General features: G+C 38.8%; 1 protein-coding gene across 1 annotated transcript in view; it reads left to right on the forward strand.

Moving 5' to 3' along the window:
* Positions 1–20,473, forward strand: part of LOC130085684 (serine/threonine-protein kinase PAK 6) — a 120,979-nt gene that overhangs the window by 97,631 nt on the left and 2,875 nt on the right. Inside the window, exon 7 of the mRNA XM_056251593.1 lies at positions 82–208. Coding sequence (XP_056107568.1) covers positions 82–208 — 127 coding nt within the window. The remainder of the gene's footprint in view (positions 1–81; positions 209–20,473) is intronic.

Genomic DNA, 20,473 nt, shown 5'->3' on the forward strand with positions numbered 1-20,473 from the left:
GTGGTGAAAGAAAGCAAACTAAAAAATCCCCTGTTAAAGCTGTAGTGAGGTAGAGTTCTGTGAGTGTGTGTGTGTGTTCAGGCTGAGCGAGGAGCAGATCGCGACGGTGTGTGAGGCTGTTCTGCAGGCGCTGGCGTATCTCCACTCACAGGGTGTCATCCACAGAGACATCAAGAGCGACTCAATCCTGCTCTCGCTGGACGGCCGCGTGAGTCCATCTCTCTCTCTCTTCATCTTCATCTGTCTCTCTTCATCTTCACTTATCTCAACCTCTTCTCTGACACAAAAAAACGTACTGAAATCCTCTCTCATATAGTCCATCAACCTGTGTTTAAATCGCGTCAATAACAATCAAGCGTAGCATCAGTTCTGGCAGGTCATGTTAGTCGAGCTCTCATCAGTGACTCTCAGCTGATCCTCTACCTATAGGAATACGACGCCTATCACTGTATACATATATAACTCCTTCAGTATTATCAGCTGATCCTCTACCTATAGGAATACGACGCCTATCACTGTATACATATATAACTCCTTCAGTATTATCAGCTGATCCTCTACCTATAGGAATACGACGCCTATCACTGTACACATATATAACTCCTTTAGTATTATCAGCTGATCCTCTACCTATAGGAATACGACGCCTATCACTGTACACATATATAACTCCTTCAGTATTATCAGCTGATCCTCTACCTATAGGAATACGACCCTATCACTGTATACATATATAACTCCTTCAGTATTATCAGCTGATCCTCTACCTATAGGAATACGACGCATATCACTGTATACATATATAACTCCTTTAGTATTATCAGCTGATCCTCTACCTATAGGAATACGACGCATATCACTGTATACATATATAACTCCTTCAGTATTATCAGCTGATCCTCTACCTATAGGAATACGACGCATATCACTGTATACATATATAACTCCTTCAGTATTATCAGCTGATCCTCTACCTATAGGAATACGACGCATATCACTGTATACATATATAACTCCTTCAGTATTATCAGCTGATCCTCTACCTATAGGAATACGACGCATATCACTGTATACATATATAACTCCTTCAGTATTATCAGCTGATCCTCAACCTATAGGAATACGACGCATATCACTGTATACATATATAACTCCTTCAGTATTATCAGCTGATCCTCAACCTATAGGAATACGACGTCTATCACTGTATACATATATAACTCCTTCAGTATTATCAGCTGATCCTCAACCTATAGGAATACGACGCATATCACTGTATACATATATAACTCCTTCAGTATTATCAGCTGATCCTCTACCTATAGGAATACGACGCATATCACTGTATACATATATAACTCCTTCAGTATTATCAGCTGATCCTCTACCTATAGGAATACGACGCATATCACTGTATACATATATAACTCCTTCAGTATTATCAGCTGATCCTCTACCTATAGGAATACGACGCATATCACTGTATACATATATAACTCCTTCAGTATTATCAGCTGATCCTCAACCTATAGGAATACGACGCATATCACTGTATACATATATAACTCCTTCAGTATTATCAGCTGATCCTCTACCTATAGGAATACGACACCTATCACTGTATACATATATAACTCCTTCAGTATTATCAGCTGATCCTCAACCTATAGGAATACGACGCATATCACTGTATACATATATAACTCCTTCAGTATTATCAGCTGATCCTCTACCTATAGGAATACGACTCTATCACTGTATACATATATAACTCCTTCAGTATTATCAGCTGATCCTCTACCTATAGGAATACGACGCATATCACTGTATACATATATAACTCCTTCAGTATTATCAGCTGATCCTCTACCTATAGGAATACGACGCCTATCACTGTATACATATATAACTCCTTTAGTATTATCAGCTGATCCTCTACCTATAGGAATACGACGCATATCACTGTATACATATATAACTCCTTCAGTATTATCAGCTGATCCTCTACCTATAGGAATACGACACCTATCACTGTATACATATATAACTCCTTCAGTATTATCAGCTGATCCTCAACCTATAGGAATACGACGCATATCACTGTATACATATATAACTCCTTCAGTATTATCAGCTGATCCTCTACCTATAGGAATACGACACCTATCACTGTATACATATATAACTCCTTCAGTATTATCAGCTGATCCTCTACCTATAGGAATACGACACCTATCACTGTATACATATATAACTCCTTCAGTATTATCAGCTGATCCTCTACCTATAGGAATACGACACCTATCACTGTATACATATATAACTCCTTCAGTATTATCAGCTGATCCTCTACCTATAGGAATACGACGCCTATCACTGTAAACATATATAACTCCTTCAGTATTATCAGCTGATCCTCTACCTATAGGAATACGACCCTATCACTGTATACATATATAACTCCTTCAGTATTATCAGCTGATCCTCAACCTATAGGAATACGACGCATATCACTGTATACATATATAACTCCTTCAGTATTATCAGCTGATCCTCTACCTATAGGAATACGACGCCTATCACTGTATACATATATAACTCCTTCAGTATTATCAGCTGATCCTCTACCTATAGGAATACGACACCTATCACTGTATACATATTTAACTCCTTCAGTATTATCAGCTGATCCTCTACCTATAGGAATACGACACCTATCACTGTATACATATATAACTCCTTCAGTATTATCAGCTGATCCTCTACCTATAGGAATACGACACCTATCACTGTATACATATATAACTCCTTCAGTATTATCAGCTGATCCTCTACCTATAGGAATACGACACCTATCACTGTATACATATATAACTCCTTCAGTATTATCAGCTGATCCTCTACCTATAGGAATACGACACCTATCACTGTATACATATATAACTCCTTCAGTATTATCAGCTGATCCTCTACCTATAGGAATACGACACCTATCACTGTATACATATATAACTCCTTCAGTATTATCAGCTGATCCTCTACCTATAGGAATACGACACCTATCACTGTATACATATATAACTCCTTCTGTATTATCAGCTGATCCTCTACCTATAGGAATACGACACCTATCACTGTATACATATTTAACTCCTTCAGTATTATCAGCTGATCCTCTACCTATAGGAATACGACACCTATCACTGTATACATATATAACTCCTTCAGTATTATCAGCTGATCCTCTACCTATAGGAATACGACACCTATCACTGTATACATATATAACTCCTTCAGTATTATCAGCTGATCCTCTACCTATAGGAATACGACACCTATCACTGTATACATATATAACTCCTTCAGTATTATCAGCTGATCCTCTACCTATAGGAATACGACACCTATCACTGTATACATATATAACTCCTTCAGTATTATCAGCTGATCCTCTACCTATAGGAATACGACGCCTATCACTGTATACATATATAACTCCTTCAGTATTATCAGCTGATCCTCTACCTATATGAATACGACGCCTATCACTGTATACATATATAACTCCTTCAGTATTATCAGCTGATCCTCTACCTATAGGAATACGACCCTATCACTGTATACATATATAACTCCTTCAGTATTATCAGCTGATCCTCTACCTATAGGAATACGACGCCTATCACTGTATACATATATAACTCCTTCAGTATTATCAGCTGATCCTCTACCTATAGGAATACGACGCCTATCACTGTATACATATATAACTCCTTCAGTATTATCAGCTGATCCTCTACCTATAGGAATACGACCCTATCACTGTATACATATATAACTCCTTCAGTATTATCAGCTGATCCTCTACCTATAGGAATACGACCCTATCACTGTATACATATATAACTCCTTCAGTATTATCAGCTGATCCTCTACCTATAGGAATACGACCCTATCACTGTATACATATATAACTCCTTCAGTATTATCAGCTGATCCTCTACCTATAGGAATACGACACCTATCACTGTATACATATATAACTCCTTCAGTATTTTCAGCTGATCCTCTACCTATAGGAATACGACCCTATCACTGTATACATATATAACTCCTTCAGTATTATCAGCTGATCCTTTACCTATAGGAATACGACCCTATCACTGTATACATATATAACTCCTTCAGTATTATCAGCTGATCCTCTACCTATAGGAATACGACCCTATCACTGTATACATATATAACTCCTTCAGTATTATCAGCTGATCCTCTACCTATAGGAATACGACCCTATCACTGTATACATATATAACTCCTTCAGTATTATCAGCTGATCCTCTACCTATAGGAATACGACACCTATCACTATATACATATATAACTCCTTCAGTATTATTAGCTGATCCTCTACCTATAGGAATACGACCCTATCACTGTATACATATATAACTCCTTCAGTATTATCAGCTGATCCTCTACCTATAGGAATACGACGCATATCACTGTATACATATATAACTCCTTCAGTATTATCAGCTGATCCTCTACCTATAGGAATACGACGCATATCACTGTATACATATATAACTCCTTCAGTATTATCAGCTGATCCTCTACCTATAGGAATACGACGCATATCACTGTATACATATATAACTCCTTCAGTATTGTCAGCTGATCCTCTACCTATATGAATACAACGCCTATCACTGTATACATATATAACTCCTTCAGTATTATCAGCTGATCCTCTACCTATAGGAATACGACCCTATCACTGTATACATATATAACTCCTTCAGTATTATCAGCTGATCCTCTACCTATAGGAATACGACGCATATCACTGTATACATATATAACTCCTTCAGTATTATCAGCTGATCCTCTACCTATAGGAATACGACGCATATCACTGTATACATATATAACTCCTTCAGTATTATCAGCTGATCCTCTACCTATATGAATACAACGCCTATCACTGTATACATATTTAACTCCTTCAGTATTATCAGCTAATCCTCTACCTATAGGAATACGACGTCTATCACTGTATACATATATAACTCCTTCAGTATTATCAGCTGATCCTCTACCTATAGGAATACGACGTCTATCACTGTATACATATATAACTCCTTTAGTATTATCAGCTGATCCTCAACCTATAGGAATACGACCCTATCACTGTATACATATATAACTCCTTCAGTATTATCAGCTGATCCTCTACCTATAGGAATACGACGTCTATCACTGTATACATATATAACTCCTTCAGTATTATCAGCTGATCCTCTACCTATAGGAATACGACGTCTATCACTGTATACATATATAACTCCTTCAGTATTATCAGCTGATCCTCTACCTATAGGAATACGACCCTATCACTGTATACATATATAACTCCTTCAGTATTATCAGCTGATCCTCTACCTATAGGAATACGACGTCTATCACTGTATACATATATAACTCCTTCAGTATTATCAGCTGATCCTCTACCTATAGGAATACGACGCCTATCACTGTATACATATATAACTCCTTCAGTATTATCAGCTGATCCTCTACCTATAGGAATACGACCCTATCACTGTATACATATATAACTCCTTCAGTATTATCAGCTGATCCTCTACCTATAGGAATACGACCCTATCACTGTATACATATATAACTCCTTCAGTATTATCAGCTGATCCTCTACCTATAGGAATACGACGCCTATCACTGTATACATATATAACTCCTTCAGTATTATCAGCTGATCCTCTACCTATAGGAATACGACTCTATCACTGTATACATATATAACTCCTTCAGTATTATCAGCTGATCCTCTACCTATAGGAATACGACTCTATCACTGTACACATATATAACTCCTTCAGTATTATCAGCTGATCCTCTACCTATAGAAATACGACTCTATCACTGTATACATATATAACTCCTTCAGTATTATCAGCTGATCCTCTACCTATAGGAATACGACTCTATCACTGTACACATATATAACTCCTTCAGTATTATCAGCTGATCCTCTACCTATAGAAATACGACTCTATCACTGTATACATATATAACTCCTTCAGTATTATCAGCTGATCCTCTACCTATAGAAATACGACTCTATCACTGTATACATATATAACTCCTTCAGTATTATCAGCTGATCCTCTACCTATAGAAATACGACCCTATCACTGTATACATATATAACTCCTTCAGTATTATCAGCTGATCCTCTACCTATAGGAATACGACTCTATCACTGTATACATATATAACTCCTTCAGTATTATCAGCTGATCCTCTACCTATAGGAATACGACCCTATCACTGTATACATATATAACTCCTTCAGTATTATCAGCTGATCCTCTACCTATAGGAATACGACTCTATCACTGTATACATATATAACTCCTTCAGTATTATCAGCTGATCCTCTACCTATAGGAATACGACTCTATCACTGTATACATATATAACTCCTTCAGTATTATCAGCTGATCCTCTACCTACAGGAATACGACCCTAGGCAAGGCAAGGCAAGGCAAGTTTATTTATATAGCACATTTCATACACAATGGCAATTCAAAGTGCTTTACATAGAAGAAATTAAAGTAATCAAAACAAATAAGAATAATTAAAACAGTTTAGAATAAAAAATCAAATAAAGTAGTACTGGTCCACCCCTATCTGAGATGGAAGAGATTGAGCCGGTTTACGGTGCCACTGGGCCTCTAGCCCAGGGACGTACTCTGCTGGGGTGGTGCTACACCAGTAATGCCCAGCGGGGCCCCCACAGAGCACGCTTCGTGTGCGCTGTCTGCAGCCGTTACCCTTAACGACGCTCTCAGAGACTTCTTATACAGCAGTATAACTTACTCCTTCACTCGCCTCATCGGAGTGAAGACTCTCCCGCTCTCCTTCAAAATCTCTTCCAGAGATTATAAAAATAAATAAATTAGAAATTAGAAAACAAACAAAGACAAAACCAGTACAGTAAAAACAGTTGGACGAACAGTGGCACAGTGCTCATTCAGTAAATGCATAGCTAAACAGATGTGTTTTGAGTCTGGATTTGAAAGTGACTACTGTAGGAGCACATCTGATCTCCTCTGGAAGCTGGTTCCAGCTGCGGCTCGCATAATAGCTAAAAGCAGACTCTCCTTGCTTAGAGTGAACCCTTGGTATTTCTAGCTGATGTGATCCTAATGATCTGAGTGATCTGTTAGGTTTATATTCAGTGAGCATATCTACAATATATTGAGGTCCTAGCCCATTAAAAGATTTATATACCAGTAATAATACTTTAAAGTTAATCCTAAATGTAACTGGGAGCCAGTGTAAAGACTTGAGGACTGGTGTGATGTGTTCATATTTTCTGGTTCTGCTCAGAAGCCTGGCAGCAGCGTTCTGTATGAGCTGCAACTGTCTTATGGTCTTTTTAGGAAGGCCAGTGAGGAGTCCATTACAGTAATCCACCCTGCTGGTGATGAAAGCATGCACAAGTTTCTCTAAGTCTTGATTGGAAACAAAGCATTTAATTCTTGCAATATTTTTCAGATGATAGTATGCTGATTTAGTTATTGCTTTGACATGACTACTGAAACTAAGATCTGACTCCAGAGACACACCAAGATTCCTGACTTGATTTTTAGTTGTTAGACCCCTAGCGTCAAGGTATGCATTCACCTTGAGAACTTCATCTTTGTTTCCAAACGCAATGACTTCAGTTTTGTCTTTGTTTAACTGAAGAAAGTTTTGGCACATCCAACTGTTTACTTCATCAATGCATTGGCACAGGGAGTCAATGGGGCTGTAGTCGTTAGGCGATAGGACTAAGTAGAGCTGTGTGTGTGTGTGTGTGTGTGTATGTGTGTGTGTAAGTAGAGCTGTGTGTCGTCTGCATAGCTGTGGTAAGAGATTCGGTTCTTTCTCATTATTTGGCTCATTGGGAGCATATATAGGTTGAATAGGAGTGGCGCAAGAATTGAGCCTTGAGGGACTCCGCATGTCATGGATGTCCACTCAGACTTATGGTCTCCTATACTCACATAATAACCTCTCCCTTCTAAGTATGACCTGAACCATTTTAGGACTGTCCCAGAAAGCCCCACCCAGTTTTCCAGCCTGTCAAGAAGTATGTCGTGATCGACAGTGTCAAATGCAGCACTGAGGTCGAGTAGTACCAGTACTGATAATTTGCCTGTATCAGTATTTAAGCGAATATCGTTTATTATCTTTATGAGCGCTGTCTCTGTGCTGTGATGCGATCGGAAACCAGATTGAAAATTGTCAAAGTATCCATTCGAGATTAAGAATTTGTTCAGCTGATTGAAGACAACTTTTTCAATGATCTTGCCTATGAAAGGAAGATTTGAGATCGGTCTATAGTTGCTTAATATAGTCTTATCCAGATTGCTCTTTTTCAGGAGGGGCTTGACAACTGCAGTTTTCAGGGAGTTTGGAAAACTACCAGAAAGAAGTGAGGCATTAACCACTTTTAGGAGATCTGCTTCTAAACTGTTTAACACACTTTTGAAGAAAGATGTGGGAAGTGCGTCAAGGGCGCAGGTTGATGTTTTAAGGTGCTGTACGGTTTCTTCCAAAATTTTGTCATCAATTTCTTCGAAAACAGACATAGTAACTACTTTCTCAGGTAGTGGTCTGATCTGTCTGACCCCAGTGCGGCTCAATGATGTGCTGATCACCTTTCTGATATTCTTAATTTTCTCAGAGAAGAAAGAAGCAAACTCACTGCACTTGCCGTCTGAGAGCATTTCACTGGGAATCTGGCTTGGGGGGTTTGTCAGTCTCTCTACAGTAGCAAAAAGAGTGCGTGTGTTGTTTAAGTTGCTGTTTATAATATTTGAGAAGAAAGTCTGTCTAGCTTTGCCTAGTTCAATATTAAAAGCATGGATGCTGTCTTTGTAGATGTTATAATGGACTACAAGTTTTGTCTTCCGCCACATGCGCTCTGCTCTTCTGCATTGTCTTTTCATATTTTGCACAGCTGTTGAGTTTCTCCAAGGTGCTTTTTGTCTACCACTATTCTTCCTGACTTTCACAGGAGCAATATAATCTATTACACCTTTAACCTTTGAGTTAAAAGAATCAAGGAGAAAATCAACAGAGTCAGCAGATATGCTTGGTTTTAAAGATATAGCCTTCATAAATAGCACACTAGTGTTCTCATTTAAGCATCTCTTCTTGACAGACACAGATCTAGTTTCAATGGCAGGAGAGATCAATATATCAAAGAAAATACAGAAATGATCAGACAGTGCTACATCCTTAATAACAATCGATGAAATGTTTAGACCCTTACTGATAAGTAAATCTAGAGTGTGTCCACGATTGTGTGTGGGACCATGTACATGCTGAGTCAGATCAAAAGTTTTTAAAACCGTTTTGATTTCTTTTGCCATAGTTGTATCTTCATTAGGCATGTGCCGGTATCAAATTTTCATGCTGCGATTAATTGATTGAGCTTTTATCACGGTATACGGTATTATCACGATATTTTAATTGCACAAGAGAAACAGATGGATTGGGGGTATCTAAAAAAAACTTGCATCACAATGTGTAATTGTGATTGTCAAAACATTAATTTTATTTTTTAGTGACAACATGTTACAATGTTTACATGGTACAGTTACTGAGGCTACTGTTTGTATTATTGCTTAACACAATTTTCACGATTTCAATTAAATTCTTGGATTTAATTTCAATCTTGATTCAATATTGACTCATTTGGATAAATATTAGGTAGGCTACAGTAGATAGCCTGCATTTAAATTTTTCTCAAGAAAAAATATCTCACATAATGCTGTAAACATACAGAGAGAAATGAAATATAATGAATACAATATAAATATAATAATAATATAAATATAAAAATGTAATATGCCGTAATTTTCATTATAATAACAATTATATAATGACAAGTAAACATATATTAAAATATGTAATATAGTGCAGATATTTAGCAAAATACTCCTCTCTATAGCTATTTTCTTATAGTCAACAGGGTTCTACGCTAAGGTTTTTCCCAAGGGGCACATGTGCGCCTAAATGAAAAAATGTAGGAGCACACAAAGAAATTTTGGAGCACAGTGAAAAATTTTCAAGTAACAGAGTTTAACAAACTATTTATTATATATATATATATATATATATACACTACGTGTGTGCTCCTTCTCTTTGTGTTCAACTATGGTGTGAAACCGCCGATTTGATGCAGAAGTATAAATAACACTTTACAATCACTTTAGTAAAACAGAACAAGGGGAACGTGTTGCTCTCAGGAGGAGGCTAGGAGCACATTGGCACACCTGTGCAGTGGACATCTGCATCTTTCCACTGCAGAGGCTCTTTCCACAACATGGAGGAGAAACTAGTTTAAATGAGTGTATTAGTATTTACTAGTATTAGTATCTACTGTAGATTTAGTCGACTAAAATCTTATTGTATTTCGTTGACTAAAACTAACACAATTCAGATGACTAAAATATAATGGGTTTAGTTCAATTGTAATGCATTAATTTAGAATTTCTCTAAACCCATATACTCCCGGAGAAAACATCTATTAACCTGTTAATATGAATGATTTTAAAGTTTGAACATGCAATACAGATACAGATTTAACTACTGTGACTTAAAACAAATCTTAAAATTAAATAAAACCACTTTTCCGTAGAAGTAGAATAGTCTTCTTTTCAATGAATGATATATGCATTCTTTATAACTACTTGCATACATCATTCTTTAGCCTTTCAAGCAGCAGACATATTTATTTGTGTGAATTCAATATAATGAATCCTTATTAAAGCTATTAACGAGCAGTGAATGCTTTTCTCTTTTTCTTTTGTTGCTTGATCAATATTAAGGACACAGACCGGATTAGGTTTATTACCCACTGTCACTTTAAGACATCGGATCATGTCCAATGACATGCGGATCCAATTGCACTGATGCACATCCGATACACTCACAACGGTTTAAGACAACCAACATAGTTTACGTGAATACTCTTCAAAACGGACATTTCGACATAATGTTGTGTATTTGTCCATTCAGACACGAAAGAGAGCTCAATTCAGTACTCGCGCGCTGTAACGTTATAGGTGTCTATGTGCATGGCTCCACGCTTCGGGTCGGGTGTGTGCGCACAGAAAACCGAACCCAATAAAGCTTTTTTTTTGCGTCGTCACTCTTATTCAGATCTATATGTCTGCTCTACTCATTCTCCCAGACGTTTACATTTTTTAACGTTTTATGAGATGCAGCGCATGTCGGCCCGTGTGCCGGTGGGTAGATCAGCACGTTACAGTACAAATGTGTGCATCTACCACAAACGCACTCAGGACATCAGTTCTGACTGGATCGCTTCCCAAATCGTCACTATCTAACATTTTTGTCTAGTTTTTATTCGTTAACGAAAATGTCAATAGATTTTCGTCATAGTTTTTGTCATTCAAAACTAGTTTTTATTTAGTTATCGTCTCATTTTCGATGGTTGTAGTTACTCGCACATTGTGCTCGTAAATCATTTTTCCGGTTCGCATGTATCGATTTTTAGGGGCATATGCGAGCAAAATGGTCGCACTGTAGAGCCCTGGTCAACTAACATTAAATGGCTTTCCTGAGGTAAATGTAACGTTCTGTGACATAATTGTTCTCCTGCAGTTTTATTGACCTCTTTCCGTGGTTGAAAAACATTGATTGATCGAAAGTACGTACCTTTCGGTGGGTTGTACTGTATCTTTAATAAAAAGTAACAGATGATCGGTTTACTTGAACTGAGGCGCGCGATCTGTCACTTACAAGCAGCAAAACAGTATTTATTGTCTGAATTTCGTTATAAAATGGACAGAACCTGAGAGCTGATGTTTTTTTCATATCAAAAGTAACCTGCTCTGTCTAGTCTGTCGGTGTCAGTGTCCTCTTTGCTCCGCGATTTTTCTCTGCGTGAGAAAATGGATGTGTGGCACGAGACCGTGTGAAAGTGTCAATTGCGTGAGTCTCAAGCTAAATGCGTGAGAGTTGGCAGCCATGCGGGGGATAAATAGTCGGCAGCGTTCCTCCTTCCGCCGTGCTTCTCCACGTGAGGATTGTTTACATTAGACTAGAGTGCGCACTGCATGCACACAGTGCTTATACATGTGATGTGGGGATTGTTAAACATCAAAGTGCGCACGTGTTTTGCGCAGCATACGCATTGTTTTTTAAGCGGTTGATGGAAAATAAGCTGATGCGCGTTCTAAAAATCTAAATTCGGATCTATTATTTTTCACGTTATTTCGAAGTCCCTGCGATAACAATATCGTGCATATTCATTACCGCGATTTATCGCATTACCGAATACCGGCACATGTCTAATCATCATCTATGTGAATGTTAAAATCTCCAGTTATAGCAAAACAGTCAAACTCAGAGGAAATTGTTGATAACAGTTCTGTAAAGTCCTCAGCAAAGGCTGGAGAGTATTTTGGAGGCCTGTAAATAATGATAAGTAAATTGCGTGGGGCACCTTTTAACACAATACCCAGATATTCAAAAGAGGGGTAGTTACCAAATGATGTTTGCTTACATTGATAGACATCTTTAAAAAGAGCAGCTAAGCCCCCGCCTCTCTTACCCGCTCTGCAAACACTCATAAAAGTAAAGTTAGGAGGGGATGTTTCATTGAGGACTGTTGAACTGCAGCTGTCTTCTAGCCAAGTTTCATTAAGAAGCATAAAATCCAGGTTGTATGTGGTTATTAAGTCATTGACTAGAAGTGATTTATTTTTAAGTGAGCGGATGTTTAAAAGTGCTAACTTAACAGTCTTACTTTTTGTTACTTTTGTCTTAGTTTGGCGTGTAATAGGCACCAGATTAGATGGGTTTGCTGTACGGCTTTTGAAGGCCTTAGACTTTCTATCATGTAATCGAGCAGCAATAGAGAAAGATACAGGCACACTGGGTTCCCGCTTGTTCTGTAAACATTTGAGAAAGTTACTGTTATCATAGCGGGCACCCGGCACATATCACTGAGAGCTGGTATCAGTTGTTTTTGGTTCACCTCGAGCCGATGGAGGAGGGTGTGGGCCCTGGCGTTTTTGCAGAGGCCGAAGAGCTCTCACAAGCGGAGAGCGAGCTGGGCCCGAAGGCTTTCGTGGTTTTGGGGCCTGCCGTTTTTTGGTTGATGTCTGGGGGCTTGCAGATAGTTTGGTTCCAGCAAACACCAGTTTTTCCATTTTCTCTGAGAAGCACAGAAGATGCTGTGGAGATGCTGGAGATAGGGAAAACGTGTCTGGTGAGAGGGTAGAGGCTGGAGGGGGCTGTTTCTCTGGTGTTATTGGAGGCTGTAAAATGCTGTCCTGGTTTTCCAGCAAGTCGTCCTTGGGTGCTGAAAGTTGGAGCAGTTCTAGTATGTCACAGTCTGTCTGTGGTGAGCTCTGTGGGCAGGGCTCAGCTGAGTTTGTGTCCGTGAGCAGTGGCTGTTTTGGCTGAGTGGTGTTATCATTGTCCTTGTGTGACGTGTCAACCGCATGTCCATCCACGTGCTGAAGTGAAGTCCTGTGGTCATTCATACTGTGTCCAGGTGTGTGTGTGCCATTCAGGTTGAGTGGATTGGCACACACTGCAGAAGGATGATTGAGGGAGAAGTAGATATTGTCCTTTAGCACTCTTGAACCAAGTTTGTTTGGGTGGTGGCCATCCTGTTGAAACAGTTGCCTCTGACTCCAGAAAAGATTGAAGTTGTCAATGAAGTTTACTCCTTTTATATTGCAGGTTTTTTGCAGCCATGTGTTGAGCCCAAGCAACCGTGAAAACCTGTTTGTTCCTCTTGCTGGGAGTGGTCCACTGATGAATGTTTGTACTTTCAGTCTTTTAAGTGTTTCAAAAAGTTAATTGAAATCCTTCTTAAGGAGTTCTGACTGCTCTTTATGAATATCATTTTTCCCCACATGAATGATGAGTCGATTTGCAGTCTTATGTTTCGTCAGAATGTTCTTAAGTTCCCTGTTTACATCAGAAGTCGTTGCTTGTGGAAGGCAGCAAGTAGTTGTATCCCTGCTAATAATGTTTCTGATTATGGAGTCACCCACTATCAGAGTCCTGGGCTCGGCTGCGCTCTGAGCTGAGTGGCGCTGTCTGCTCGACCTTGAGTGCCAGTTAGCAGTGTTAGCTACTGGCTGGTTCAGTCTGTGTTCGATCACATTCATCACATTCAGGGATTCCTCATTCATTAATACTTCAAATCTGTTCTCAAGATAGGCGGTGGTAGGAGACCAGTGTTTGCAATCCTTGTCAAAGCCATATCTGGGGTAGAGGATGCTACTGCGGCAATATGTGATGCTCGTGACAATCTGATGTCTCGAGTGCCTTTGGGTCTCGCTCCCTGTTTGTGCCATCAATTTGTAAGTCGATCGGCTTGTTTCTCTACACTCAGTATGGCCTGTCGAGGAGGACTAGATTCATGGGACTCACCGGCTGTATGCTGAGGGCGTCCATGACGAAGCTCTGTTGTGTGTTTACATTACATTTACATTTATTCATTTAGCAGACGCTTTTATCCAAAGCGACTTACAAATGAGAACAATAGAAGCAGTTAAACTAACAGTAGGACAACAATACGTAAGTGCTATAACCCCTCTCAGTTTAATTTTAGTGCAGTTTTTTTTTTTATAGAATAGAAGAGAAGAGAAAGTGTTAATTCTACTTAATCAAGTGCTGCCGAAAAAGATATGTCTTCAGCAGTTTCTTGAAAGTGACTACTGACTCAGAAGCTCTGGTTGAGTTAGGCAGATCATTCCACCAACAGGGAACAGCCATGGTAAAGGTCCGAGAAAGAGATTTTGTGCCTCTTTGAGATGGTACCACAAGACGACATTCGCTAGCAGAGCGCAGGTTTCTGGATGGCACATAAGTCTGAAGTAATGAGTTTAGGTAAGAGGGAGCAGTGCCAGTGGTTGTTCTGTAGGCCAACGTCAGTGCCTTGAATTTAATGCGAGCGGCAACTGGCAACCAGTGCAATTGTGTGAGGAGAGGAGTGACGTGTGCTCTCTTCGGCTCATTGAAGACTACTCTGGCTGCAGCATTCTGGATCAATTGTAGAGGTTTGACAGAGCAAGCTGGAAGACCAGCCAGGAGAGCATTACAATAGTCCAGTCTGGATAAAACAAGTGCTTGGACAAGGAGTTGTGTGGCATGCTCTGTAAGGAAGGGCCTGATCCTCCTAATGTTGTGCAAGGCAAATCTGTAGGACCGGGCAGTTCTAGCAATGTGGTCTGTGAATTTCAACTGATCATCAATTACAACCCCAAGGTTCTTAGCTGACCTTGATGGAGTTATGGATGACGAGCCTAGCTGAATGGAGAAGTTGTGATGAAGTGTTGGGTTGGCCGGGACCACAAGTAGCTCTGTCTTCGCAAGGTTTAGTTGAAGGTGGTGGTCCTTCATCCAGCCAGAAATGTCTGTCAGGCAGGCTGAGATACGAGCAGCTACCGTCGGATCGTCAGGCTGGAATGAGAGGTAGAGTTGCGTGTCATCAGCGTAGCAATGATAGGAAAAGCCATGTTTCTGAATCACAGATCCTAGTGATGTCAGGTTTGGTGTTCCGACTGGTTTGGTGGTCCCACAAGTAACTTTGTTTCAAGAACTACAATCCTTTGTAAAAGTCTCTGGCAGTTAGTGCAGCAAGTAGATTCCAGAAGAGGCATTTTCTCTTATCCTTTAGCAGTTGTGTTTTCTTCCCCGGAATGTAAGCAGTGGGAGGCTGGTCGAATAAAAGTATTCTGCTTTTTTGTAGTAATCCAAGCGTTTGAGCACTGTGCTGATTAGCTGAAGTTAAAATTAGGTGATAAAAGGAGATAAAATATAAATATAAAATATAAAAGCGATAGAGCAAAGTGCGGAGCAGTAGGCAAGAGCGTCCGAACAGTAGCAGAGCAGGAAGTAGAAGTAGCAGAGCAGTAGCAGAGCAGGAAGTAGACCCTATCACTGTATACATATATAACTCCTTCAGTATTATCAGCTGATCCTCTACCTATAGGAATACGACACCTATCACTGTATACATATATAACTCCTTCAGTATTATCAGCTGATCCTCTACCTATAGGAATACGACCCTATCACTGTATACATAACTCCTTCAGTATTATCAGCTGATCCTCTACCTATAGGAATACGACGCCTATCACTGTATACATATATAACTCCTTCAGTATTATCAGCTGATCCTCTACCTATAGGAATACGACGCCTATCACTGTATACATATATAACTCCTTTAGTATTATCAGCTGATCCTCAACCTATAGGAATACGACGCCTATCACTGTATACATATATAACTCCTTCAGTATTATCAGCTGATCCTCTACCTATAGGAATACGACGCCTATCACTGTATACATATATAACTCCTTCAGTATTATCAGCTGATCCTCTACCTATAGGAATACGACACCTATCACTGTACACATATATAACTCCTTCAGTATTATCAGCTGATCCTCTACCTATAGGTATACGACGCCTATCACTGTAAACATATATAACTCCTTCAGTATTATCAGCTGATCCTCTACCTATAGGAATACGACGCCTATCACTGTATACATATATAACTCCTTCAGTATTATCAGCTGATCCTCTACCTATAGGAATACGACGCCTATCACTGTATACATATATAACTCCTTCAGTATTATCAGCTGATCCTCTACCTATGGGAATACGACCCTATCACTGTATACATATATAACTCCTTCAGTATTATCAGCTGATCCTCTACCTATAGGAATACGACACCTATCACTGTACACATATATAACTCCTTCAGTATTATCAGCTGATCCTCTACCTATAGGAATACGACCCTATCACTGTATACATATATAACTCCTTCAGTATTATCAGCTGATCCTCTACCTATAGGAATACGACCCTATCACTGTACACATATATAACTCCTTCAGTATTATCAGCTGATCCTCTACCTATAGGAATACGACGCCTATCACTGTAAACATATATAACTCCTTCAGTATTATCAGCTGATCCTCTACCTATAGGAATACGACGCCTATCACTGTATACATATATAACTCCTTCAGTATTATCAGCTGATCCTCTACCTATAGGAATACGACGCCTATCACTGTATACATATATAACTCCTTCAGTATTATCAGCTGATCCTCTACCTATAGGAATACGACTCTATCACTGTATACATATATAACTCCTTCAGTATTATCAGCTGATCCTCTACCTATAGGAATACGACCCTATCACTGTACACATATATAACTCCTTCAGTATTATCAGCTGATCCTCTACCTATAGGAATACGACGCCTATCACTGTAAACATATATAACTCCTTCAGTATTATCAGCTGATCCTCTACCTATGGGAATACGACCCTATCACTGTATACATATATAACTCCTTCAGTATTATCAGCTGATCCTCTACCTATAGGAATACGACACCTATCACTGTATACATATATAACTCCTTCAGTATTATCAGCTGATCCTCTACCTATAGGAATACGACACCTATCACTGTATACATATATAACTCCTTCAGTATTATCAGCTGATCCTCTACCTATGGGAATACGACCCTATCACTGTATACATATATAACTCCTTCAGTATTATCAGCTGATCCTCTACCTATAGGAATACGACCCTATCACTGTACACATATATAACTCCTTCAGTATTATCAGCTGATCCTCTACCTATAGGAATACGACGCCTATCACTGTAAACATATATAACTCCTTCAGTATTATCAGCTGATCCTCTACCTATGGGAATACGACCCTATCACTGTATACATATATAACTCCTTCAGTATTATCAGGTGATCCTCTACCTATAGGAATAAAACACCTATCACTGTACACATATATAACTCCTTCAGTATTATCAGCTGATCCTCTACCTATAGGAATACGACACCTATCACTGTACACATATATAACTCCTTCAGTATTATCAGCTGATCCTCTACCCATAGGAATACGACCCTATCACTGTATACATATATAACTCCTTCAGTATTATCAGCTGATCCTCTACCTATAGGAATACGACCCTATCACTGTATACATATATAACTCCTTCAGTATTATCAGCTGATCCTCTACCTATAGGAATACGACGCCTATCACTGTATACATATATAACTCCTTCAGTATTATCAGCTGATCCTCTACCTATAGGAATACGACGCCTATCACTGTATACATATATAACTCCTTCAGTATTATCAGCTGATCCTCTGCCTATAGGAATACGACGCCTATCACTGTATACATATATAACTCCTTCAGTATTATCAGCTGATCCTCTACCTATAGGAATACGACCCTATCACTGTATACATATATAACTCCTTCAGTATTATCAGCTGATCCTCTACCTATAGGAATACGACGCCTATCACTGTATACATATATAACTCCTTCAGTATTATCAGCTGATCCTCTACCTATGGGAATACGACCCTATCACTGTATACATATATAACTCCTTCAGTATTATCAGCTGATCCTCTACCTATGGGAATACGACCCTATCACTGTATACATATATAACTCCTTCAGTATTATCAGCTGATCCTCTACCTATGGGAATACGACCCTATCACTGTATACATATATAACTCCTTCAGTATTATCAGCTGATCCTCTACCTATAGGAATACGACCCTATCACTGTATACATATATAACTCCTTCAGTATTATCAGCTGATCCTCTACCTATAGGAATACGACGCCTATCACTGTATACATATATAACTCCTTCAGTATTATCAGCTGATCCTCTACCTATAGGAATACGACCCTATCACTGTATACATATATAACTCCTTCAGTATTATCAGCTGATCCTCTACCTATAGGAATACGACACCTATCACTGTATACATATATAACTCCTTCAGTATTATCATCTGATCCTCTACCTATAGGAATACGACGCCTATCACTGTATACATATATAACTCCTTCAGTATTATCAGCTGATCCTCTACCTATAGAAATACGACTCTATCACTGTATACATATATAACTCCTTCAGTATTATCAGCTGATCCTCTACCTATAGAAATACGACTCTATCACTGTATACATATATAACTCCTTCAGTATTATCAGCTGATCCTCTACCTATAGGAATACGACGCCTATCACTGTATACATATATAACTCCTTCAGTATTATCAGCTGATCCTCCACCTATAGGAATACGACGCCTATCACTGTATACATATATAACTCCTTCAGTATTATCAGCTGATCCTCTACCTATAGGAATACGACCCTATCACTGTATACATATATAACTCCTTCAGTATTATCAGCTGATCCTCTACCTATAGGAATACGACACCTATCACTGTATACATATATAACTCCTTCAGTATTATCAGCTGATCCTCTACCTATAGGAATACGACGCCTATCACTGTATACATATATAACTCCTTCAGTATTATCAGCTGATCCTCTACCTATAGGAATACGACCCTATCACTGTATACATATATAACTCCTTCAGTATTATCAGCTGATCCTCTACCTATAGGAATACGACACCTATCACTGTATACATATATAACTCCTTCAGCATTATCAGCTGATCCTCTACCTATAGGAATACGACGCCTATCACTGTATACATATATAACTCCTTCAGTATTATCAGCTGATCCTCTACCTATAGAAATACGACTCTATCACTGTATACATATATAACTCCTTCAGTATTATCAGCTGATCCTCTACCTATAGAAATACGACTCTATCACTGTATACATATATAACTCCTTCAGTATTATCAGCTGATCCTCTACCTATAGGAATACGACGCCTATCACTGTATACATATATAACTCCTTCAGTATTATCAGCTGATCCTCCACCTATAGGAATACGACGCCTATCACTGTATACATATATAACTCCTTCAGTATTATCAGCTGATCCTCTACCTATAGGAATACGACCCTATCACTGTATACATATATAACTCCTTCAGTATTATCAGCTGATCCTCTACCTATAGGAATACGACACCTATCACTGTATACATATATAACTCCTTCAGTATTATCAGCTGATCCTCTACCTATAGGAATACGACGCATATCACTGTATACATATATAACTCCTTCAGTATTATCAGCTGATCCTCTACCTATAGGAATACGACACCTATCACTGTATACATATATAACTCCTTCAGTATTATCAGCTGATCCTCTACCTATAGGAATACGACACCTATCACTGTATACATATATAACTCCTTCAGTATTAACAGCTGATCCTCTACCTATAGGAATACGACACCTATCACTGTATACATATATAACTCCTTCAGTATTATCAGCTGATCCTCTACCTATAGGAATACGACGCCTATCACTG

Source organism: Rhinichthys klamathensis, unplaced genomic scaffold (genome assembly GCF_029890125.1).
Source record: "Rhinichthys klamathensis goyatoka isolate OS25496 unplaced genomic scaffold, OSU_Roscu_1.1 h1tg000085l_1, whole genome shotgun sequence".
In the NCBI taxonomy this organism is placed as follows: domain Eukaryota; kingdom Metazoa; phylum Chordata; class Actinopteri; order Cypriniformes; family Leuciscidae; genus Rhinichthys; species Rhinichthys klamathensis.